The 26,711-nt window shown below is 42.9% G+C and overlaps 1 protein-coding gene across 7 annotated transcripts in view; it reads right to left on the reverse strand.

Moving 5' to 3' along the window:
* The window catches only part of LOC111868402 (rho guanine nucleotide exchange factor 12), a 443,237-nt gene that overhangs the window by 18,292 nt on the left and 398,234 nt on the right, over positions 1-26,711 (reverse strand). For 6 of the 7 annotated variants that reach the window (XM_023859003.2, XM_023859000.2, XM_023858999.2 and 3 more), the window contains 3 exons: positions 8,601-8,738; positions 6,711-6,928; positions 1,743-1,895 (listed from right to left, as the gene is read on the reverse strand). In XM_023859003.2, the coding sequence (XP_023714771.1) occupies positions 1,743-1,895; positions 6,711-6,928; positions 8,601-8,738 (509 nt within the window). The remainder of the gene's footprint in view (positions 1-1,742; positions 1,896-6,710; positions 6,929-8,600; positions 8,739-26,711) is intronic. The other variant, XM_023859001.2, reaches the window with a different exon arrangement.

The raw sequence follows: 26,711 nt of genomic DNA on the forward strand, positions 1-26,711 counted from the left end.
CCAACTGTCCTTTACCCCAGGAACATTGCTGGTACTCATTTCTATTAGAGGCTGAGTCATCCCCAGGGTCACAGTGCGGCTAGAAGGAGTAGGTCAACTGAAAAATCTGGTGACCTTATTGGGAATTGAACCCACAACCTTCCAGCTTGAAGCATAGGAGTGCCTTAACCAAATATGTTACAGCATGCCCCCCAGAAATGTCATAACACACAAAAGAGCTAAGGCAGAAGAGTACCCTACTTGAAAGACATTACCTACAAAATTTGTGTTCATGAGGTTCTCACAGTGGTGAGTACTACAATCTGGGTCAGGTCCTCTTGTATATGACATTTAGCCTCGTAGCCAGATGCCTACCTTCAACATAGGGGCAGCAGGTTCTTCTGACACACTAGCAGCTATCTGCTAACCTACAAGGCATCACTTCCTCAAAGCCTGCAATCTTAACATTCACCCAGTGCAGCACAAACCTCAGATTTCACGCTGAAATAAAGTCTAGACAAGAGCAGGTTCACTAATTCATGAGGAACGTCACGGTATGACAGGCTCTGTTCATATGCCTGTAATTTGACGATCTTCCCTATTTTAACTAGGTATTGAATAAGTGTGAACACAATATACGGTACAACCAACCAACTACATGGGGATAAGTACTTCTTGAGAAGCTGCCAATTGCTCAGCTAGTTGGTTGGTCAGGTAAACTGCTGCTGCTCCTCGCCAGCAGTCATTCTTGGTTCTGACTCCTGCATGGCGCATGACCATATTTTACTATCTAATGACTCTGGAAGTCATGCAACATTCTCCTACCTCAGCTACCCGATGGATGTCCCTTCTTTTATGGAACCCAAATGTTCATTAACATATTTTTAAGAGCCTGCCAACAGTCCCTGTCCTGAGCCAAATCAATCCAATCCACACCATGACATCCCACTAATACACAACACAAAATAATTTACTTCAAACCAATGCTTCAGTCATCAACATGTGGCATAAATTAAATTGCTGTCTAACTGAATGTGGATCCATTTCAATCAGGTTTACAAAGTATAGCCTATTTTACTTTTGTGTCTTGCAGCCTATCACATAAAATGGCAAGTGAATAAAGGCCATAAACAACATTCTCTCCTGGCAAATGTCAGGACAGTGCGAGTACTCTGACTATGCCACATTCACTTAGTTCCAAATCCTTTCAAATTCATCATTCACCCACAATCCAATAATCTGGTGCTACTACATAACCTAAGCTACCTCCAGTGTCATTAACTTCTCCTTCATCATCGTCATCTTCATCACTACTGTAGTTGTTGCTGCTGCTTCTTCAAAAAGCATCTTTATAGTAAAAACAGGGGGCAGGATAGCACAGTCAGTATAGTGACTGGCTATGGGCTGCATGGCTGAGGGATCAGAGTTTTAGTTCCGGTACAAGAAAGATTTTTTTCCCTCTGCATGTTGTCCAGACTGGCTCTGGGGTCCACCCAACCTCATATCCAATTGGCACCCGTGGTGCTTTCCCCAGGGGTAAAGCAGCTAGGGCATGAAGGCAACCACTCTCCTTGAACTAATGCAGAGGTCAAGAACATGTGGATCTATACATCCACTCCCCCATACGTCTTCATGGCATAGTGCTTAATTAGTTAAGCAAATGGACAACTTTAACCTTTACCTGTACCTTGCAGTGAAGACACCCAAATTTTGGAAAGAGCATACATCTGATATTTGAGTCAGTACAGTCACAGATGTGTTACCTATTGGTGTGAGGACAGGCTCTGCAGTGAGCACGGGCCGCTGAGAAACCACCACCTCCGAGGGCTGGATGAGGGGACTCTCTTCTGTTGTAAGGCGCAGGGGTTCCACTCTGCGGCGCTGGGCCCCAGGAGAGGGGGACAACAGGCCGTCACCTGGTGGGTGGGAACAGGGGCACCATGCTCAACATTTTCTTTAACATGAAGCGTGAAGCAAAGCACTTTTTAAGTACTGGCGTGCATCAAACAGTTCACCCATTCAACCATCATTAACGTTCCCTTCTGGACACCACAAGGCATTCACAAGCATTCTTCTACATATAAGGGGCAGTCAAATGAAAACGGGTCACCACGCATAACTCACACGGCACACAAGTTGGTAACACTGGAATTTGCTTACAGTACAAACATCTGGTGGGAACTCGGGAAAGCACAGTGACAATGTGCCCTTGCACACTAGTCATTTGTTTATTGTGCTCGAAGTAAGGTTAGCGCTACGTGTTGTCGAACATCAGTAATGGAGGCGGGTAAAGAACAACAACAAAGTGTAGTGCGCTTTTTGACTGCTGAAGGAGTAGGACGAGAAATTCATTGTCGCTGGTCTGTTGTTTATGACGACCACAGCATATCACGTTCGCGTGTGCCAGCATGGCATAAGAGATTCCGAGAGGGACATGTGTCCCTGCAAGATAATGCTCGCCCAGGACAGGCTCATCGTGTCATCACTCCTGATGTTATTGTTGTTGGATGGTCATATCTGGGCAAACCGACAGATCACTGTGGAAGAAATTAGTCTTTTGATGGGAATAAGTCACGGTTCCATATACGCCATTGTGACAAAACACCTGCTGTACCACAAAATCTGTGTGCAGTGGGTTCCACATCAACTCACGGAGGAACAGAAGACGCAAAGAATAATGGCATCACTGGGTCCCTTGCAAAGATACCACGAGGAAGAGTATGCTTTTTTGTCCCATATTGCCACTGGGGATGAAACTTGGTGCCACCAATTTGAAGAAACTGAGACGTGCCATAAAGTCAAAATGCCCTGGAATGCTATCGAATGGCATTATCCTTCCTCATGATAATGCGCACCCCCACACTGCCAACTCTGTGAGGAATACGCTACAGAGATTTGGTTGGGAAGTGCTTCAACATCCCCCCTACAGCTCAGATCTCTCCCCACGTGATTTCCACATTTTTGGAGACCTGAAGAGAGACATTTATGGACATCGGCATGCATCAGATGAAGACATGTGTGGCTGGGTAAAGATGTTCTTTAATATGTTTTGGCTTCTGACCCATTTTCATTTGACTACCCCTCATATTAATCCTCTGAAAGGCAAATAAATCATATCTCACGGTTGTTAGATTGGATTTTCTTTCTTCTGGATATGATAGTTTGGTACAGCACTATAAAACCTTTTAAAGGAACCTTGTACCTCTATCTAGAAATGAAGATCAAGGCAGCCAGCAGGTGACTTTGAAATGAAGGCAACGACCTATCACACTATGTGGCATCACAATGCAGAAGACACCAATCTTTTTACCCTAACATAATTATAGAATTATACAAAAACCTCAATTCTTGGCTGTCAGTTTGTGAATTTCTGGTGGAATAATGGTGAACTGAATTTTCTTGCTGACAAATACCATATTGTGCTTACAGAGGAATCTTCTGATGGAAAACAGGAACTCATATTGTCTTCTGAAATGTGATGCCACGAGTCTGGTAGAAAGGCACCATCAGTGTTTCAGGGGAATCTCTTGTGAAGAAGTACATCCAGCATGAAAGAACTGCAAGGGAGAGGGTGGAGGACAAATTAAGAGATCTGGGCTAACCAATGAGCAAGGAGAACAGTGCAAGAATATTGGCCCAAGAGCAGCAAAGGGAAGCATGCAAGGAATATTGGCCCTTTACAGGACTGTTCTCCAAGGACAGATTGAATGTGTGAAATAATGGCTCTGGCAAAGAGTTAGGGAAGAGGTTAAATGGAGAAAAGTTAAGAACTAAATGGGATTGGGGGGGAGGGCAGAGAAGGGCGGAAAAAATGAAGAAACAGAAGGCAGTACAGTTGAATGAATAAAAACTGGGGATCTGGGTGAACAAATATGAGATTGAGCGATGTAACAAGGGCACGGTAAACAGCAATTGCCCTCAAATGGTCATTTCTTTCAGCAGAAGTATGAATGGAAGGAAAGTATGGAACACTAACACTGGTGCCTATCTACCAGACTACACGGTGTCACAGCTGTCTTCTTACTCACTGCTGTTTTGAGAATCTTCACTATGAGAGAAGCAACAGCAGCAAAATACTTGCACTGTGCCTTCCAAAGGGTTAGTTGCATCAGTTAAGAATTCTAAAAGATGGATTAAAATGTTAGTTTGAGATAAATGGAAACACCTGACAGTATATGTTTCATATGAATTGAAGGAACACTTACTGTGTGCTAGCACATTAGACACAGACACGCATACAAATACATAAAAATATCTCAGGGGAACTCAATTTTTGGCGATCCTGAAAAAATCTGCAAAATGCACCTGTTACATTCACTCTGCCTGCTTGTCTGTCTACCAAGGCATCACAACTTGAGAAACCCACTTTATACATTTTTCATAAAATCTGATACTGCTTCTCTAAAGTATGTAAACACATTACGTTTTTACTTAAAATCAGATGACACTGGATGCGTTACAAGCAAACCTGCATTCATTCTTGTGCGCATTCCTAGCAAAGGTCCATAAATATTTATTAGAGGAAAAAAATGTTTCAAGAACACACGTATTATGCTCACACACACAATTTATGACCTGTACTGTGAATTATACAGTCACATTTCATATTGTCCATGAGGACAAAATTCCAAAATGTAGAGATGTACCACTTTGTGTGAATTATTAGTTAATATCGACATGTCGCAGGCCCCCAACATTACAAGAAATACGTGCACTGAAGTACTTTGTTAAGAATAACAAATCATATGATACCTTACAGTGCACATGGTATTATTATACATAATGCATGCTTTGGAATACATTCAATACATAATGAAAGATTTCATAAATTCTAGGTGTGAGCAAAAATGACTTTTCCACTTTTAGAAGAGACTGAGATGATGATTTCCCTACTAGAACAATTTTGTTTCACTGTAATCACAATTTCTGAAATAATCACCCTTCACGATACACTGCATTGTGTGGGCAGAAAGAATGATATAGTGTGTGATATGCTGACTTGTGCCAGTGCTGCCAACCACCGTAAGACACGACATATGCCACTGTGGAAAGTCTCCAATTATTGAAGTTCAAATTGAGATATTTCACTGCTTTCTTGATACAGTCTCAAAAGTTCAAAATGACTAATAAATTAACATGAATATTCGACATGACAACTTCTAGAAAACCTATTGGTTTTATTAATGGTTAAGAACAGAATCGTGTAACTCCTCTGTCCCTATTACCAAGGCATCCAGTCCTCCAGATCTTGTATTGTTAATGTCATTATTTGGTTATATACATTTTAGTCGAGCAGTAAATGGAATTTAGTTAACAAAGCTACATGCTAGGATCATGCATAAAGGGTTGAAAGATAGAATTCAACTTGAACCAGAACTCGTTTTCTTGGCTGCAACTGTGAATTTGTTATAGAATTCTGTTGTTATCTTCAATACGATTGTAACTATTACTATTATTATTTTCTTTTGAGGAAAAGTTTATCAATTCTGTCTCCAACAAATCAGTCTGACAGAACCTGAAAGTTCTATTTGTTCACAATGTGAACTCTGGCACCCGTGATTTTCATCACACCAGACTCAGACAGACACTGTCTGTGAAACACTGGATATTAATTCCACATGCAACCAGGTGCATGTCAAAAAGGATTCCAATTCCCAAAGCCCATGCCTGAATTTTCCTCTAACAAGTCCATGATGCTAGGTATTTGGTTCCCGTTCTAAAAATAAGTAAGTAACGTTTTAAAATCAAGCTTCGGGTTTTGTTCCTACAGATAAATACATATCTATGGTTGGCAGTACTAATGCGGCAGATATCATGGAAGTCAATCTTAAATTTACTTCAGTTTCCTGTTAATACGTAAGTACCAGTTTCTTCTCCATTTTTAGCCTACTTTCTGTATTTTGGAATAAAAAAGAGAGGCTCATAAAATCACCTTGCTGTCTGTGTGTCCCCAACCCCACTGCTATGTAAACTTGTTCCTTGAATACAAAAGAAGGACTGCAGCCTGTGGCAGTCCATGTCTTATCAAAGACTCAATATGTAGTGAAAAGAAAGTAAGTGATTAGTTCTTCATGTTGTTGTATTTTAGTGTCCTGTTGCACTGATTTTCATCCATAATATGTATACAGTTGCCATCTTGTAGTGCACTCAATTTCACCTGATTACAACACTCGCAGCTAAGAAGGGAACACACACCACAAGATGCGGTTTACACAGAATATAAGGACGACGACCCCCATAGAGGAAGAACCACACGCAAGTTTTAATTATGACACATAAGATGAATAATCTTAACAAGTTTCAGTGTGTGTAAATTTATTATAGTTGACAAATACGCACTTTATAAATACTATTTAAATAATTTTATAAAGGCAAGCAATGAAACAGATAGCATAATTAGGGCACCTGATGATGGCAACTGTATACATATCATGGATTAGTTCTTCTCTTGCCTTCTGGTTGGTTAGCTACAGATGCGTCCCCATGCCAAGTGCTAACACATTCCCTTAAATCTGTAACCGATCAAGTAAACCTGTCTCTACGTATAGTGAAGCCAGTACAAAGCTATCCTAGACACACCAGCCTATGGATCAACTCGGTACTGAGCTTCTCGCACTGCTGCACGGCGAGCTGTACCTGGCCATACTGAGCAACAGTATGCTGAACAGATATATGAAGCACCATCACATTACATATAAACTGATAAGTACGTATATACATGCGAAGCTTACCCATTTTCCTCGCATGAGTCTCGCCTCCGTCCGCAGGTACCGAGGAAGGGGAAGCCTGAGGTGATGATGTTGATTCGTTTGATGGTAGTGGTGAATTTTCATTGGCTGATGTAGACACAGGGCTTGAATCAACATCTTGTGATGTGGTACTACATCCCCCCGGCGGTACAGACAAGTCACCTTGTTCCTTCACAGCTTCACTGGCAGTCTCATCAGAGCTGAAACGGATGTGACAAAACACATCATGAGATTACCAAAGTAAATGGCAGACAACATCTGTAATGCTCACTAACATTAAAACCTGAAATCCACACTCATTCTGACCCTGGTACCCACCAGCAAGGCTAAACAATGTAACAGTCCATAAGACCACAGCAAAACGTCTGCAATGAAGGTTCTATTCAAGGAATGTAATTAATAGTGGGCCCTGTCTCCATGATCTGGAGCCCAAGTTCATCTGCAGGTTGCCCCTGTCCACCATCATTCTCATGGGAACAGTACCACTGCCCTATCAGTGCTCCCACCCCAAACAGTCATGCCACACACAATGACAGACACAGCCTGTGGGCTCACAGAAATACTGAGTACAAACAAAAAGGTTGTGCCTGGTATTTCTTGAGTGCAAGGAGAATTGTGGGTCCTGTATTCTATGCTGATACAAGTACAGTACACCCTCACTATTCTGGATTAATGAAACAAAGGATAGCCCTAAAAGCCCCCCAAAAAACTTAAGACAACAAATAAATGCAAAATTTAATAATATATGTAGTGCTGATGAAAACAAGTAAGAAAATATCACTCCAGCAATTCCTTCCTCTGTCAAAAGCTGAAATCCAGGGCCTCCTACACCCAGCTCAAGCCAATCTTGTGATATTTTCTTGTGTGGTTTCAGTCTCTCCAGCTGCACTCAACACAGTCTAAAAGTCCTCTTGTCCTAAATCCCATGTGCCTTTTACAGTATGTACTCAGCTGTGATCTCCCCAGGTGCCCTCAACACAGTCTGAAAGTCCTCTTGCTCCTAAATCCCATGTGCCTTTTACAGTATGTACTCAGCTGTGATCTCTCCAGCTGCCCTCAACAGAGTGTGAAAGTCCACTTGCTCCTGAATCCCATGTGCCTTTTAAAGCAGGCACCCCACTGTGAACAGAAGTTTTTCATCTTTCATATTCTGATCCAGATTTACTGTAACTGGATTTTGTGAGGGTTTACTGTAAAGCAAAATTTGGGATAGTAGGCAGATATTGCAAGCGAACCAGTAATTTTCACTGAGGTATGACTGCCACCACAGCTGGGGGCTAAGTAGGGAATATAGTAACTTAGGCATAAGAGAATGGTAATCCTCTGGCTCAGCAAATATCCTCACTATATAAGCCTTCAGAGAGATAAGAGTGAATTCTTGTATGAATCCAAAAATAATTACTGCAGTTCCAGTAAGGAAATGTACTTATACATACTTACTTATGGAGCTGAGCCCTTCTTGAGAAGAAGCCAAATCTGTAGCTACTCAAGAATTTCCCAGCATTTTATGGAACCCGAAGGTTCATTATTGTGTTCACAAGAGTTCTCCACTGGTCCCTATCCTGAGCCAGATCAATGCTATCAATACCATCCCATCCTATCTCTCTAAGATCGCTTTTAATATTGTCCACCCACCTACGCCTTCATCTTCCCAGTGGTCTCTTTCCTTCTGGCCTTCCCACCAAAACCCTATATGCATTCCCTTTCTCCCCCATTCGTGCTACATGCCCTGCCCACCTCCTCCTCGACTTGATCATTCTAATTATATTTGGAGAAGAGTACAAGTTATGAAGCTCCTCATTATGCAGATTTCTCCAACTTATACATAATGTACTTAACAAAAAACATATAACACAATATCTCACTACTCACTCTTTGGTTTTGTCTTGTGCATTTTCAGATGCTTCACTCTCTGGAGTGGACACCGAAGGTCCAGATGGTTCTGTACGCCGATTCTTTCCATCCCGGGTCTTGTACGCTTCAGCGGCTTCTGAAATGTGCCGGAACCACCTGCAATAAAACCACGATCTTTGTAAGAGGCAACAGACTTTAAAAAGCAGAATTCATACAAAGGGCTACAAACTTATCACAAGAGGCTGACTAGCAGTTCCTGTAACATCTGCAACTTAAATTTTCTTTCGGATGAATAACTCACATCTGTGTGTGCAACTGAACATGTAACCATATTCTGTTATTACCAGGAAATTTGACTTAAATAAATAGATTAAAATCTTCTACAAAAATCAGTTACTTCAAAGATGGGTTACAAGAAATGCTTCAGAGGCTGTCGGCGACTGATGCGCGGAATAACCATACATTTAAAATATATTTACGGCTGCTTAAAGCTACTATTTTCAACTCTGCCCAATGTGCTTGTGGATAATATTAAACATAAGAATTTTATGAAACATGTAACAGCATCACCAAAAAGCGTTAACCTTAGTCTTAATGTCATTCCCGGTACAGGCGGTAGTGTAGTTGGTTGAGGCACTATGCTACAATCGGGAAGGTCGCGGGTTCGAGTCCCGATGGAGTGAATTATTTTGAATTAACCCAATCCTTCCAGCCGCATTATGGACCTAGCGCTGACTCAGCCTATAACAGAAATGAGTACCAGGAATCTTCCTGGGGGGTTAAGGGCGTCCGACGCGTAAGGCTGACAACCTTACCGCCATTTCTGAGCCGACTGTCTTAGATAATGTGGGACCCTCAACGTCTCACATCCTTATGGGCCTCCATGGCCCGTTACAGGAATAGATTTACCTTTTTATGGTCATTCCCTGTATTCACACTGATGAGATAAAATGAAGGTGTCCAAACACTGATCCTTAGTTCTACAATACATAGGTGATAAAAAAACTCCGTGGTTTTAGTCTGCAAGCGAACTATACCAACCGAGCGACCGCCGCTTGTCGCCGAACTCAGTGCTAACTTGAGCGGATAGTGGGTCTCGCGCGGTCAGCGCAACGAATCCTCATGGCCGTTATTTTCGGTTTTCTAGACCGGAGCCGCTTTATCCCTGAAAGAGCCCCTCAATTATCGTCACGAAACTGAATGTACCCCGCTCCAGACCCACTACTTCTAAGAAAATCTGGTTGCGCCAGAAATCGAACCCGGACCTCTGCATCTGTCGCCAGGAACTCTGACCACTAGACCACAGAGGCGATCCTGACATGGGTTATCCCCCCCCCCTAAATTTTTAGTCTAATAATAATCTCTTTCACGCACGCACGCGAACACACACATTTCTGTTAGAGGCTGAATGGACCGCAGGGGGTCATACTGCGGCTGGAAAGAACAGGCCAACTGACAAATCCAATGACCTCACCGCGAACAGAACATGCGACCTTCCGGCTTGTAGCATAATTCCTGAAACTACTATGCTACCTGCGAATAACCAGTAACCGCGAAATACGGGAAGATTTGAGATCCATATTCGCGAACTGATGTATTCTTACAGTGAACGCCAGCGCGAAACAAATTCTGAATAAAATAAATTAAACTGCCTTTGGTAAATTTTTCGGTTTCATGCGCACGTTACTTGGCGCACAAATATGACTCAAGTTACAGGAATATTTCAAGGACAAGTGCGTAACCAGCTGGTTCATACGTGGTAATGAAGAAATAACACACCACACACAACTGAACAAACAGCTCGAAACAACAGGACAGTGCATGACAATGGAGCGCAGCTCAACTGCCTGTGAACTGTACACAGGGTACAAGGCGTGTATGCATGCAGGCTCTCTTACAGAGCAAGTAATGGCCTCGGGGAGAGAGATTACATTCAAATTTGTTTTATTTACATAAAATTAGCCATCAGAATTACATTTGATTCTATAAGCTAATTAGCTGTATTATTCCCCGTGTCGTGGAGAGGGCTTATCCAGCCATAAGTTCTCGTTAACCCTCTCTCAAGTCGGCTGGCCAGTTCCTTTTTAGTCTTCGTCCATTGTGTGGTTCCAGTAACGGTTGAATTATTACGTTCTCATGTCCTCCAATTTTGTTGTGGTATCTTGTGCTTTTCCCTATTATAACTTCCTTTACTAGCGGCACTTTCAGGTCTTTATGGAGTCTTATATTGGAAACATACCATGGGGCGTTAGTAATCATACGTAGTATCTTTGACTGACATGTTTGGATTATGGAAATATTGGTTTTGCTAGCACATCCCCATATTTCCACTCCATATACCCAAACTGGTTTTACTGTTGTTTTGTAAAGTAAGATTTTCTTGTCTAATGAGAGCCTTGAATTTCTTCCAATTAACCAATGCATATCCTTGATTTTTGGATCAATCTGTTTGCGTTTTTTAGTAATGTGTTCCTTCCAGGTTAGATGGTTTTCTAGATGAATACCAAAGTAGCTTGTGCTGGGTGATTCAAGTATTTGTATGTTATTAAAGAAAACTGCAGGACACTGTTCTCTTCTTAGACTGAAGTTTACTTGCACTGACTTGGTTTCGTTGATTTTTATTTTCCATGTATTTGTCCACTCTTGCATTTGATTTAGATGATTTTGCAAAGTGAAGGTAGCTATTGTTGGATCTGTGTTGGATGAGAAGGTCACGGTATCATCCGCAAATGTGCCCATTGTTGTGTTGGCATTGACTGGTAGGTCTGCTGTATACAGTAAATAAAGTATTGGGCCTAAGACACTGCCTTGTGGTACACCTGATTTTATTGCAAAATTGTTAGATATGCTATCATTGATTCGCGTTCTGAACTCTCTGCCATTTATATAGGATTTTAGTAAGTGGAAATAAGTGATGGGCAGATATTTTTTGATTTTGTACAGTAGTTCTGGATACCATACCTTATCAAAGGCTTGACTTGCATCGGGGAAGACCGATATGCAGTATTCTTTATTTTCTATTGCTTGGTGTATTTTGTGTGTTATTCTAATGTATCTGCTGTGCCATGGAGTGGCTTTCTCTAAAACCAAATTGATGGTATCCATTCTTCTGTATTTGGGTCAGACCTTATTCTTTTTAAGAGAGGTCTTTCGAGGAGCTTAGATATGATGGGTAAATAAACTTACAGGACGATAGGATGGCACACTATTAGGATTTCTGCCTGGTTTGAGGATCGGGATTATTTCTGCTGGTGTTAGCTGGTTTGGCCAGTATTTAAGTTTGAGAATAGCATTAAACATATATGTGAGAAGTACTAACCCTTTTCTTGACAGTGCTTTTAACATTACATTATGGGAGTCACTTCGTCAATGCTGGGTGCTTTTCTTGAATTTAGGAGTGCTATTTCATTTTGCATTTCTTTAAGAGTAAGAAATTTTATTTTTGGTATAATGCTGATATTTTCAGATATTTGTCTTTCTATTTCTTTATCAGTATGATCATCATATGCTGTAAAAACTGTAGCAAGATACTCAGCAAACATAGCTGCTTTTTCTTCATCACTTCTTGCCCACAATGTTTGAGGCGTAATTTCATTTCTTATGGGATGTATCTGTGTCTAGGGTTTTTTTTAAATGTTTGATGGGTTTCCAGATGGAATTGTCATAGCTGTTGAGGCTGGTTATATAGTTAGAGAAGGATATTTCTCTTGCCTCTTTAATTTTACACTTCAGCCTATTACTTATATGGTTATAAGCGGCCTCCGTAATCTAGAGGTAACGTTCCCACCTCATAACTCGTGGTACGCTGGTTCAAATACCCGGCGGAGGTCGTAGAATTTTTAAGGGCGGAAAAATTCAGGGAACAAGTCCTCCAGGAGGGACTTTAAGCTGTGTGTCCCGTGTCGTAACTTTACGGCACGTAAAACAACCTCATATCTCCAAAGGGGATCACTGAGACAAATTCCAGGAAGTTTCCCGCCCAACAATAGTCTCTAAGGCCTCTGATAGATTGGGGAAGCATTATAGATACCGCTAAGCAAGTGGCCGAACTCGCTTGCTCGGTGGGACTGATGGTACGCACCATTTATCGGTAGGGTATAGAAACTGGTAGAATATCATAGAGGGAAGCACAATAGATCAAACTGGTCGCGGTGCATGGGGAAACCCACCCTCTCTATATAACTAAACTATATGGTTCTATGTTGTTTTATCTACTGGTGCTCGACTTCTATGCTACCTTGCTCTTGCTCTTCTTTTCTCAGCTATGAGTTTTCTAATTTCAATTGGAACATTCCTTGTGTTATTTTGGAAGTGATCTTAGGTGTAGCATCTCGGGTTGCCTGTTTTATAGTGTTGATTAGAGAGGTTAGTGCGCTGTCGATTTCCGTTGGGCTCCTGAGTCTCACATTTAGATTTTATCTCCCCTTCAAATTAATTAAGTTCAATGAAACTACCCAACGTAGGTCGAGAAGTGCACTTATCATCATTTTCTCATTTCCCTTCCACTCCGCCAATCCTGGTCCTCCATCTCAACTGTTGGCGCCCTACGTTTCGTCGCCTTTTATTTTGGGGGTTGTATGAAAATATTTTCTTCAGAATTACTCCAAGCTCCATTCGTAGAACGTGATGTCTTCCGCTGAGATCAGAATGTTAAAAGTTTTATTATGTACACAGAATTACTGGGAGTTTGTACTTTTCTTTTCATCGTCCGGAATTCTAGGTAATAAGAGGACACGACGTTTCGGAAACTGGATCTGTTTCCGTCTTCAGGTGAGAAAGGAAGACACCTACTAAGCTGGGCCCCTTAAAAAGAGCTAATCTCAATCAGTGATCCAGTTTCCGAAACGTCGTGTCCTCTATTACCTAGAATTCCGGACGATGGAAAAAGCCAAAAACTCAGTAATTCTGTGTGCCATCCAACGTCGTCAGAACCCTTTAGAATTAAAACTGTAGAGTTCTTCCGTCAACCGACGTGAAATAGAATGAAAACGGCTTCAAGGCATCTCGCGTTCACAAAATCTGACAGGCAGATTGGGCGCTGCTGCTACTCACACCGACGGGAGGGTCATCGAGATGTGAAACGGAGTTCATTGTACCTAAATCCGTCTAAACATTCCACATATACTCCAGGTGGGGGGGGGGGGCGCTCCAAAACAACTGACACAAGGTGCCTAAAAAATCTGTAACACTGATTTTGCCATGGTTCATCACACTAAGCACTAGGACGGGAAATGATAACAAGAAGTTCTGGGAAGAACTACTGATTGACTACTTTCTTTTAATGGGACACGGATCATACAAGAAACGGCGCGTCCAACTGTTGGAGCCGGTGTTTCCTCTGCGGTCAGCCCCGAAGTTATTTATATAATCTGGCCAACTTCTGGCGTTCAGGAATTTGGAGGGGGACACAGCAAGGTTATAGTTCCAAAACTGGGAAAGTAAGTTAAATTAATCGTTGCCAGACACATGTACTGTACGGGAATTCCTTACCGGCAAATTTTTCTGATTCCAAGGGAAATAAGATGTAGTTATTATAACTAGCCTGCGACATGTACCCTAACACCCAACTTGCAGATGCTTTCGGACGCACTCTATTAAAAATTCGACCCACGTAAACGCAAAATATCTGTCATGACACAAAGAATCAGACTATCGGATAGGGCAATTAATGATTTGTATGCTTTAAAAATTCAATTTAATAACGATTACTTGGAAATATTTGTAACTGTTTTAATTATTTGTATTTGGCATTCATTTTCATTTCAGCCACACTGTGGCCCTGGGGTCGACTCAACCTCTAACAGAAATGAGTACCAGGAAACTTCTTGGGAGTAAAGGGCGGACGGCGCGTAATGGTGGCAGCCTCAGCGCCATCTGTGAGCTGACCGTCTAGAGAAAACGTGGGAGCCTCGACGTTTCACAACCCTATGGGGCTCCCACGCCTTCTGTAGCTAGCTTTACCTTTATTTATTTTGTACTGAAGTTCCTTCTTTTAATGCTTTTTATTATGAAATGTCTGTAACAGGTAGGTATCAGTTTTATGTTACTTAATTATGTACGAGTGTAAGTAAATAAGTAAGTTACAAATGGATATAGAACTTAAACAAATAAACGTACTGATTTGAAAAATGCTTTTATTTCTCAACATAATCTCCCTGTACATTGAGGCACTTGTCCCATCGTTTCACAAGCCCATGAAAACCAGCAGCATAAAATTCTTTGGGCTGCTGTCGGAACCAGGCGGTGACTTCCCTTTCTGCAGCTTCATCGTCGGGAAAATGTTCAGCCGAAAGATGTTTAAGAGAGGCGAACAAATGGAAGTCGCTTGGAGCAAGGTCGGGGCTATACGGAGGATGCTCGAGGACTTCCCACTTTAAATTTCGCTGCGTCTCATTTGTCTTGATGGCAGTATGGGGACGCGCGTTGTCATGCAAGAGCAACACGCCTTTGGTGAGGAGTCCTGGTCGCTTCCGTTGAATGGCCTTACGAAGTTTCCTGAGGATGTTAGAGTAGGAGTCGGCATTTACGGTTTGTCCTTGAGGCTAGAATGCGGTGAGCAGTATGCCTTCGTGATCCTAGTCACCTCCTGGTTCCGACAGAAGCCAAAAGAATTTTATGCTGCTGGTTTTCACGGGTTTGTGAAACGATGGGACAAGTGCCTCAATGTACAGGGAGATTATGCTGAGAAATAAGAGCATTTTTCAAATCAGTACTCTTATTTGTTTAAGTTCTATATCAATTTGTAACTTACTTATTGACTTACTAATGTAATTTCGTCACAATACCGTGGCATATTTGCTCAAAGCAAGAACTGTGAAGCCAGAGATATAGCCGTTACTAGAGAACGGCTTTGAAACAGCATTTCGTTTCTAGGCAACGGCCTTGAAACGCCCCCCTGCTATGCAGAAATTAATAAGCAACAACTGAACAACAAAGGAACGGTGTTTTCCGTGCGGTGCGTGCCGAGATATTATAATCGGGACGGTGTGAAGCAACGAGTTCACTTTTCAGTTAAAGTCAACCTGTGAAGAGAAGACTAAGAGATCAACGTGAAATGGCTGCCAGTCTGGGAGGTAGTCAGTTGAAACACTGAGGGAGTAATAAGGGAATCTGTGAAGAGAGTACTTGGTCGGTGCAGTCGAAGAATCTCCACTACCAGAAGCTGTTACCAGGAAACGACTAGTGAAGACTAAGAAGTCTTTGTGGTAAGCTGTCAAAAAATCCAATATCCAATTGAAAACAAAGTCTAGAGTCACTAATACACGTGACAATGTTACGAAAAATATCGAATAAAATAAGATTTCGGGAATTCAAAATTCTCGTTCCCAATCCCGAAGATTAGTATCTGTCGGGAACACTAGCTGTACCGTTTCTCACATAATCACCCCGCTCCGCAAATCACTCCATTTAGATGACTGGCATTAAACAACGAACTTCAGAGGGAACACAAAAAGTCAGTCATTGCGAGGGCTAAATCAGTCACTGCACCAACTGCTCTGCTGGACCACAAACCTCCTTCCTTCTCCTCGGAAACTGGGAATAACCCCAGGCTCACCCTAACTGACAACCTCCCTAGAATTATTCCTTGGTTTTCCCGTAACATCCTACAGGACCAAACAGTACGGGTGCTTCCCACTTCCACGAACTGGACTCATAGCAAAAGCATTTCAGCCGCGCACGCACGTGTCCACACAGACAGTGACCTCATGGGTTATGCTAGCGTGCAGTGCTCTTTGCTTAAAATATCGCAGGGCGTACGCCTTACCTCGAACAGTCAGGATCTTTCGTCTGGCGTTTCCCTTCTCACCGTATGTTGAAAAATACGAGGTAGTGAATGTTCTACTGATGATGATGATACAGCACTGCCGATGTTTAGGCACGAATACAAACCCACTGCCTCTTATCTTCTCTGCATCAGATCCCTCCGAAACGTCGGTAACAACACTGCACGGGTGTACTCACTCTTTGACTGTCAGAGTCTGACTGGGTCGAGAAATATAACAGATATTTCGCTGATGACGAAGAGGCTGAAACGGAGGTGCGGAAGTGGCTGAGACAACAGGCAAGAAGACTTCTATGCTGTGGGTTTTGACGCACTGGTAAAGCGATGGGACAAGTGTATCAATGTTGGTGGAGGACATGCCGAGAAAGGGTTTTCCCAGGTTCGAATATCACGTGTTTTACGTTTTATATTTATTTCTGACCTATTTACTGACTCCCTCGTAATTACGGGATTGTCTGCAGTCGAAAACTCTACCAGTAGCGATCTGATTGTTTGGAGGGTCGCTTATATGGCGAAACGCACTTATCAAGCGCCATACAAGCCACAGTGAGCCATTCTGGTAATAGAAGTTCATTTTCTCAGAAGTCACAAGTTCGTATTCAAGAGCAACACAAAGGTATACAGTAAATCCTCGCTAGTTCGGTTCCAGTTAATCCGGATCGAAACATGAAAAATTAAAAAGCTGTTCACAGTCTAGTACATTACTTTGAAAAGACACATGGCATTTAGGAAGGCAGATGAGTCACCTGTCTGTTCAGACAAAACTGGAGAGTTTCTTCAAACCTGCATAATTACGTTCAAAAACAAGTACAGCATCTGGGTCTTTGCTATTTATTTTCATAAGCACTATTTTTATCATTAGATTTTCCATTTATTTGTGTTCATATATTTTTGTGTCTTTTAGGGCCAGGTTCTGCTTCACTAACCCTGATGACTCACCCCCCCGTTACTCCGGATTACAGGGTTTACTGCAATACAGAAAAATCCAGAGGGTGCGGGGTTTAAATGAAGTTCAAAAACATTAAATACTTTCTAAATACATTTCTAGCGTGACCAAGAAAACATGTCCGTTGTCTTCCGTCGAAGAAACGAACAGTTCTCGAAATAGCTTCTACCCGCGAAGCAGCGGACGCCAGAACTAATCCCTCAGTTACAACAGAATTCCTCACCCTCGAGTCAAAACATACGCACTCCTGCTGCTCAAATCCAGGAATACCGCCTCACTGCACCCAATGCATCTCCACAGCTACGGGCCACATGCTCCTGTCCTACTTAAACCGGTTGGTCACCCCTAGGGGACACACTCTTTTCTGCTCAATTTTCCCAAATGCACTCCCAGCTTCAAGACATAGCCATAGACAGTGCATAGAACCGGTAGCCTGAACACGGAAATGTGATATCTCAATTTACTTCAAACTACCCGCGTAAGGAGCGAATATTGACGATGAACCATTCAGAATCTACTAATGATCAAATTAGAAAGCATTACCTTCACGTCAACTGAGTCCAATCAATAAACCATAAACTCAAATCGGGTAAACTGAACTGGCCCATAATTTTGGGGCGGTCAGAGAGTTACGATCGTCATCTAGTGTTAAGATTCACACTAAATCCCCATTACAAAGCCCAACCGGGTAATACTCCTCATAGAAACAGCCACTGTTTCGAGCCGGAACACAGATACACTTCCAAATATATAACAATTCAGCCCGTACCTCACAGGAAACACATTGCTTCTCCGCTACAAAGCCCAACCGGTTAATGCTGTTTGGAGAAACAGTCGCTGTTTATTGTGAGAGCCATACGGAACACACAAATACACATAATACATAAGAATTCAGACCGTATCCTCACAGGAAACACATTGCGTCTCCGCTACAAAGCCCAACCGGTTAATGCTGTTTAGGGAAACAGTAGCTGTTTATTGTGAGAACCATACGGAACACACAGATACACTTCCAAATATATAACAATTCAGCCCGTACCTCACAGGAAACACATTGCTTCTCCGCTACAAAGCCCAACCGGTTAATGCTGTTTGGAGAAACAGTCGCTGTTTATTGTGAGAGCCATACGGAACACACAAATACACATAATACATAAGAATTCAGACCGTATCCTCACAGGAAACACATTGCGTCTCAGCTACAAAGCCCAACCGGTTAGTGCTGTTTAGGGAAACAGTAGCTGTTTATTGTGAGAACCATACGGAACACTCAGATACGCTTACAAATAATATATATAAGAATTCAGTGCGTACCTCACAGGAAATACATTACGTCTTGGCTACAAAGTCCAACCGGTTAATGCTGTTTGGAGAAACAGTCGCTGTTTATTGTGAGAGCCACACGGAACACTATGGGCAGAATGCCGAGATTCTGATGTAAATGGAAGTGGTACGTATAGTTACCACTGTGTTTTAAAGGCCACCAAGAAATTTACATACTTTAAAAATCCAATTCATACTTCAGGACAAACGCGATGCGTCTGCATTACAGAGACCCGGGTAACGCTGTTAGGAGAAATTGTCGCTGAGTACTGTGAGTCATACACAACAAAAAACTACACTGTGTAGGAAAATGCAGGGCTTTTGTATGTTAAAAAATAAGTGGTACATATAGTTACCGCTATGTTTTAAATATTTAAGGAGTGCAACACTCTATCGTATATTCTGTATGCATACCTGGAGGCTTGAGACTGGACACCATTGAATACGTTTTTAATCGGATTACTGGACGGCGACGCCGATGGTGGTGACGTCGACGTCATGTTCTCGTTGCTCAAATAACCCAGCTCCATGCCAATAGCAAGCTAACATTCACCTTCACTTACATGATCACAATTCCATATTCTCGCAAAGAAACGGCAGAGTGTACATGCTTCACAAAACGTCGGGCCTCCTGCTCTATTTATAGCAGTAGCGCTCTTTTGGGGCCACCAGTCCACATGCCATTCATGAGAGTTTGAAGAAAGAAGACGCTTTAAGGTATCTTTTCCTGATTCCGTGTTACCAAATTTGCATACGATTCGTACTCTCCACACCTTGGTAATGACGTCAACGCTACGTGCGATCTCAGGTGGAACAGTCTACACGAAATGCTCTGTGGTTCCGCCCCCGCCCCCTTAGGCTGAGACGTTCAGTACGCACGGCGCTTTGTTGAAGCAGACAGCTGTTATCCTACGAACATATCGACTGTACAGACACAGAGTAACAGTTCTACATCGACATCTTCGGCATGCTTAACCCTTGGCAGCAGTAAATGCTGTTTGGGGAAACAGTCGCTGTTTATTGTGAGAACCATAGGAACACACAGATACACTTCCAAATAATATATAAGAATTCAGTCCGTACCTCACAGGAAACACATTACGTCTGCGCTACAAAGCCCAACCGGTTAATGCTGTTTGGGGAAACAGTCGCTGTTTATTGTGAGAACCATACGGATCACATAGATGCACTATGTACGGTGAATGCAGAGTTTTAGCATGTTAAAGGAAATGGTACATACAATAACCGCTGGGCTTCAAAGGAAGAATCAATTCACAAGTTACCGGATTATTTTCCTGCTCACTTATTCCTGATATGAAACAATGTTCTCAAGTGTGCAGCAATCCTGCTTCGTATTCGGGAGGCCCTGGGTATGTATACCGGTTAACTTGACCGAGTCATTTCACTGCTTTCTTCATTCCCTGGAAGCAAAGGCCGGAGCAGTACCTCAGATCAGACAACCGTTGTTTCCTTCCACATCCTTTCCAATTTATTATTCAGCAATCACACCACAATTCGACGTAGTGAAAGAGTTGTTCAATAAACAATGTACGGATGACCACACAGAAGAGCGTCGCGTTGTTCTCAAGCAACATTTGTCCCCTCACTGCAGCACAGTTGGCACGAAGATCGTCCACAGGAAAACAGGAGGCCGACTGTTAAGTGGGCAGCACACCCACGCCCTTACACTGTACGTGGAGACTGGCCCAGGAGCAACAACATCCATTTGCCAAATCAAACGCATCCTTTACAAGTCTCGAGCACTTCAGAGCAGAATACAGCTGTAACTTCGCTTGCACCGTCTGCGCAGAACATGCGGCGGCGATCCGCGTACGCACCCCACCGCTCACTGCCGCCCCACAGCAAAAACAAAGCATTTTTTCCCAAACAAAAACATTTTGGTATTGTATTAATTATTAACCAACTTTTGATAACGTTTTCCTTGTACATATTGCTACATGTTCGCCGGTCGTCAGTTAACAGCTGTGTAAACAGGCAACAAGCAGTCAAACAAAATCATGGTAACGAAATTGTTCCCAATATTAGACATGGTGAAGCCCGACATGTCAAGTATAAGAGGCTTAAACTTAGCGGCGGCGGCGAAGCATCTGACGGTTCAAGCGACTGCCGTTGTAGCGGAAGCCACTAGAAATAGTGCAAAATCTGCTGTACTGAGCCTGGACTGACAGAGGACCTGTATAAATTTTATATACATTTATTAACACGTTTAACATGTAAAATGTAAATATCCTTTACATTATGACAAATGACTTACTACTGCAGACAATGACCCTGACAAAAGACAGACCCCTCCTCTCAGGAGAGAGGGCGCTCCACAGTAACAAGACCGCAACTGTCAAATAGCAATAAATATGTCATCAGCTTGACACCAAGGCCGACTGACTGACCGACCGTCAGTAGCAATGTGACTGTGACTGCCTGCCTTTGACACATTATCAGATTCATAATAGACAAACCCATCCTTTCATCAGAGAGGATGTTACATAAGGACTATGCCCGCAAGGGTTGTGGTCGTGATCCTCAAGGGGCTTGGCGCCTGGATGATGATTGGCGGTACCTCAAGGGGCTTGGCGCCTGGATGATGATTGGCGGTAAACCGCCAGTCGTAAACTAACTCTGACTCTGAGATGAGATAGGACTGGGCCGCTTGACAGCCGCTGTTACGAGAAGCAGGTAGCTAAGGCTATGTACAATTCTGGATCATAGAGGACAGAGCAACGTCGGCCGTTGAAGTCGCTACCAAGCAACGGTATGTAAAACCTGAGAAGACTTCATGTGTGCTGTAGTTACAGTTGTCTTTGGGACGTGTAACAAACCAACTACCAATCCAACCCATGTCCAGTCACTTAACACTTGACAACACGAAGTCTTGTGAGCGTGACATTCAGCGAACACTGAGTAACTTCGGGTTACAATTGCGACGAAATGTTGACCGATATTACATAGCCGGTCACGAAAAGAGAGCAGTCTTTTTGTTTCAGCGTATGGTGTCTAATCTGTGGGTAATTTGATGTGCATACATAAAGGGCAGAATGTAATATTAAGGAGACGTTTTACAAATCATTATTTATGCGTGTTATTCATGAAAGATGGCGCTAAACGTTGGGTTCGACTTATCATTCCACAATATACAGAACTGGAAAGTTTACGTAACAAATGAAAAGACTTCCCAGTGGGTGTCGCAATGCGATATAACGATATCCGAACTATCAGCTTGACTGCCACGGTGACAAAAGGGAAGCGAATAATGAAAATTACTGTGAGCATACCGTGAAAATATTTTCCCCTTCAGTAAACAAAGACAAATCGAAACCTGATTCAGAAGGAAATTAAAATTAGGAGGAGATTGAACTCGGGTAATGCTTGCTACCATTCAGTCCAGAACCTTTTGTCTTCTCGTCTGTTGTCCAAAAACATAAAAATTAGAATATACAAAACTTTAATTTTGCCTGTGGTTCTGTATGGGTGTGAAACTTGATCTCTGACATTAAGGGAGGAACACAGACTGAGGGTGTTTGAGAAAATTTGGACCGAGTAAAGTAAGTAGAGGTATCCTTGTAACAGGCCGTGGAGGCCCATAGGGTTGTGAGATGTTGAGGTGCCCACATTTTCTAGACACTCTGCTCGCAGATGGCTGAAAGGTTATCAATCCTACGCTCCGGCCGCCCTTTACCCCAAAGAATATTCCTGGTACTCATTTATGTTAAGAGGCTCAGTCGACTCCAGGGCCATAGTGCGGCTGTAAGGGTTAGGTAAATTGAAAAAATCCAATGACCTCATCCGGACACGAACCAGCGATCTTCCGGCTTGTAGCATAGTGCCTCAACCAACTATGCTACCGCGTGTCCCTATCTGGATCGAAGAGAGGTGAAGTTACAGGAGGTTGGAAAAAACTACACAAAGAGGAGCTTCATAGCTTGTATTATTCTCCAAGTATAATTAGAGTGATCGAGTCAAGGAGGACGAGGTTGGCAGGGCATGTAGCACGAACGGGGGACAAGAGGAGTGCATATAGGATATTGGTGGGAAAGCCAGGTGGAAAGAAACCACTGGGACGACCAAGGAGTAGATGGGTGGACAATATTAAAATGGATCTTAGAGAGACAGAATGGGATGGTACGGACTGGATTGATCTGGATCAAGATAGGGACCTCTGTAGGGCTTTTGTGAACACAGTAATGAAATTTCGGGTTCCATAAAATGCTGGGAAGTTCTTGAGTAGTTGCAGAATTGGAGGCTTCTCAAGAAGGACTCAGCTCCGTGAGTGAGTGAAGTAAAACAAGAAATCTGAATGGCACAAATAAACTTCCGGGGTTTCATACTGCAGACATGTGTCGGCTAGTGCATTAGGCAAGCACTGTTTACGTTGAAGTCTGAATTTAGAAACGAAGAGTGGGGAAACACAATGAACTTGCATTCCGGACGAGCCCGTTCGAATCTTGACCAGGACACCGGCTATCCTGAATTACTTCCTGGTTTGTCTCAGTCTCTCCACGCAAATGCCGGGATACTATCTCGATTAGGCGGCAACCGCTACCATCCAAACCCTTTCCAATTCATCACTCACCAGTTTCCGCATCACCATGCAACGGGTTACCGAAATCATCGTTCCATAACCCCACGAAAGGGTAGGGTAACTTGTAACAATTATGGCGAAATCTCTCAGACCTATGTCTCTTTTATTTTTCGTGAAAAGGCGCGATTTGAGGAGGAAGGGTTACTGCAATTACGTCTCAGTAAAGAGGCTGGGGCGTGAAGATGACCATTCACCTCCAAGCAGTGCAGGGTTCAAGAAAACATGGATCCATACATCAATGCCCCCATACGCCTTGATGGCGTAGTGCTCAATTCGTTAAGCACTTGGAAAACTTTTTTCGTCTCGGTTTCTTTGAGACGTTTATTCGAAATTTTTGTTTTCGTTTCNCCCACAGCGAGTCACTCGAAATGACGGAGATAAAACACGTAAGCCTCATGGAAAATGTCAGCTGGTTTTGTCCGATTCCAAACAAGTTTCGAAACGAACATACAAATCTCTTCACGGACCTCCATTGCGCAGTCTGACGCAGTGAGGCCTCTGCGCAGCCTCTTTCCTATGCTGCACTTCCCAACGCTCTGCCTTATTTCCATCGGAAGGACGAGGGGGCACAGCCTGGGAACCTTCACTCATTTACTCATTAACGTCAGAAAGGTTTAACAGCCTGCTCTTAATTACAACACACTCGTACAGTATTGCACCTCTAAGGATATGCCACACCTTCAGCTGCCAACAGCTCCTCAGTGCTCAAAGAATCTGCGATACGGCCAGTCTGGTCCCCACCATAACTTTATAACGATGACGCAAACTCAAAGACGTTTTAGACACAGTTTAACGGTTTATCTCGGGGAGGTGAGGGCACAGTGGCCATTCTAAAGTTCAGGAAACGGAAAATGGGACGAAAACGCAAGGCTATCGAGGAGCAGAAGTGCTGGCACCTTCTTGCAGCTCATCCTATGCAAACAACTCCCGAGGAGCAGAAGTGTTGGCACCTTCTTGCAGCTCATCCTATGCAAACATATCGAGGAGCAGAAGTGTTGGTACCTTCTTGCAGCTCATCCTATGCAAACAACTCCCGAGGAGCAGAAGTGCTGGCACCTTCTTGCAGCTCATCCTATGCAAACAACTCCCGAGGAGCAGAAGTGTTGGCACCTTCTTGCAGCTCATCCTATGCAAACAACTCCCGAGGAACAGAAGTGTTGGCACCTTCTTGCAGTTCATCCTATGCAAACATATCGAGGAGCAGAAGTGTTGGCACCTTCTTGCAGCTCATCTTATGCAACCAACTCCCGAGGAGTTAGCGAAACAGCGACGTCGGTTTCTTCTATTATTGAAAAAGGCGCTATCACTTACCCCCGAAGCGCGCGTCCGTCTAGGCCAGTTTCATGCAGGCGTGTATTTCATGAACGTTAACACCATAGTCAGCGTTTACAAAAACTAAAGCAGTGAGCAGTCAGTCAATGGGGTTAAGGAGATAAAGAGCTGCTTGTTGAGCTAGTCAGAGATGTGCACTGCAATGCAACAGAGGAACGGTGTTTCTGCAAGGTCCGAGCCCAGATGTTATACGCAGAACAAATTAGGAACAGTGAGTTGAGTTAAGTCAAGGGTCATTAGTCTGAAGGCTCCCTGAGCCGTAAGCCAGTAAAATAAAGTCATAAATCCCGTGGGACTCGGAACCAAGAATCACTGAATCGCTGTAAGAACGCAATATACACTCTGTGGGTGAAATGTTAAAGTGTCCCAACAGCAACATACGTGACAGACGCACATACTACTGTGCTTCAATGAGCCGTACGCAGGCCTACTCGGGTCGGGTCGAGTCGGGTCACTAAGCACTATTAATAGCTGCATGCTAATTTTACTCATCCAGACATTCAGCGCCTGTGTTTATGTTGCCAGCCAAACGAATTAGTCCCAAGAAGCAGTACGGGGTGTTCACGTTCCCACGACTATAAAGAAAAACCGGAATGTTGGGCGCTGTGAGTGCGAATGTTTAAGGGCGAAGCAAATTGGACGAATTTACTGCAAATGTGACTCGCTGGTTACATTTAAACTGGAGGAACGCTCGTTCACAATTCAACGCAAGGTCCTGACAAGTGCCATCTCTGAGAGCGCGTCATATCGTTACGTCACCATTCGATTCTACTTTCATTACAAAATAGGAACCCAAATCGTCATACCGTAAACCTCTTTGCATACGCCGGGCCTTCCCTTTGTAAGGCGCGCGGTGTATCTTCAAATATGTCTCAGATGAACTACAGTATATGCGTATACACACACTGGCATAAAGCCCGTTGAAACTCCAACCGGAAATAGTTGCAGATTATCAACAGTACACTCTGTCAACCTTCCGTTAGTTCCTACACGCTGTTAAGCTCTAATCAGAGTTTCACTGAGAATGCGCGATATCCACCTGAACAGTTTGCGAAGAGCCAGATTTATATTAATGCTGAAGTGCGGTGGAACAATATAAAAGAATGCATGTTAGATACTATCAGTGATTTGGTTGGTAAAGTTGAGAAGATAGCAAGAAAACCATGGGTTACACAGGAGACGATGAGTAAAATGGAGGAGCGAAGGAAATGGAAGAATGTAAACAATGAAGAAGGCAGGAGGAAATACAGGGGACAGGAATGAATTGAAAAGAGCCACGGACAGGGCCAAAAAGGAATATGTTCAGAAGATATGTAATGAGATTATAGAATTTCAAAGGACAGGACGTCATGTTTTGATGTACATGAAGACAAAAGAACTAGGATGGAAAGAGAACCATGGGATCCAAAATAGTTGCATCGAAGACTCCCAGGGGAATAGAATAGTAGATCAGAGGCAAGTGCTGAAAATTTGGGAAAATTATATTACAGAACTGTATGGTCGACCTAATCGGCCAGAAACCGTGGAAGTGGAACCGGAAGAAGTAGATACAGACGAGAAAGGACCATATATTTTACAAAGTGAGGTGGAAAAAGCTATCAAGGACATGAGGAATGGAAAGGCTACAGGAGATGATGATGTACCTGGAGATGTGCTCAAGTTACTGGGACAAGGTGGTTTGAAAACACTGACAAAACTAATAAACACCATATATGAAACTGGGGAGCGGCCCAAGGACTTTACAGAAGTGACAATGATTGCCTTAAAGAAAGACAAAAGCCACAAAATGCAGCGACCATCGCACAATAAGCCTTACTGCACATACAGCAAAGATAATAGCAAAGATACTTAAAAGAAGAATTGAAAGGAAAATAAGAGAATATACTTGGAGAGGATCAGTTTGGATTTAGAAGAGGAAGAGGAACCAGGGATGCAATTGGGATGATGAGAATTATAGCAGAACGAACTTTGGAGATAGATGAAGAACTGTGTGTTTGCTTCATAGACTAGCAGAAGGCATTTGACCGTGTAAATTGGACCAAATTAATGCAGATCCTAAAGGAAACAGGTATCGATTGGCATGAAAGAAGATTACTCAGCAAATTGTACATGGATCAGAAAGTTAGAATATGACTGAACAGAGGGGAG

This window comes from Cryptotermes secundus, unplaced genomic scaffold (assembly GCF_002891405.2).
Source record: "Cryptotermes secundus unplaced genomic scaffold, Csec_1.0 scaffold58, whole genome shotgun sequence".
In the NCBI taxonomy this organism is placed as follows: Eukaryota; Metazoa; Arthropoda; class Insecta; order Blattodea; family Kalotermitidae; genus Cryptotermes; species Cryptotermes secundus.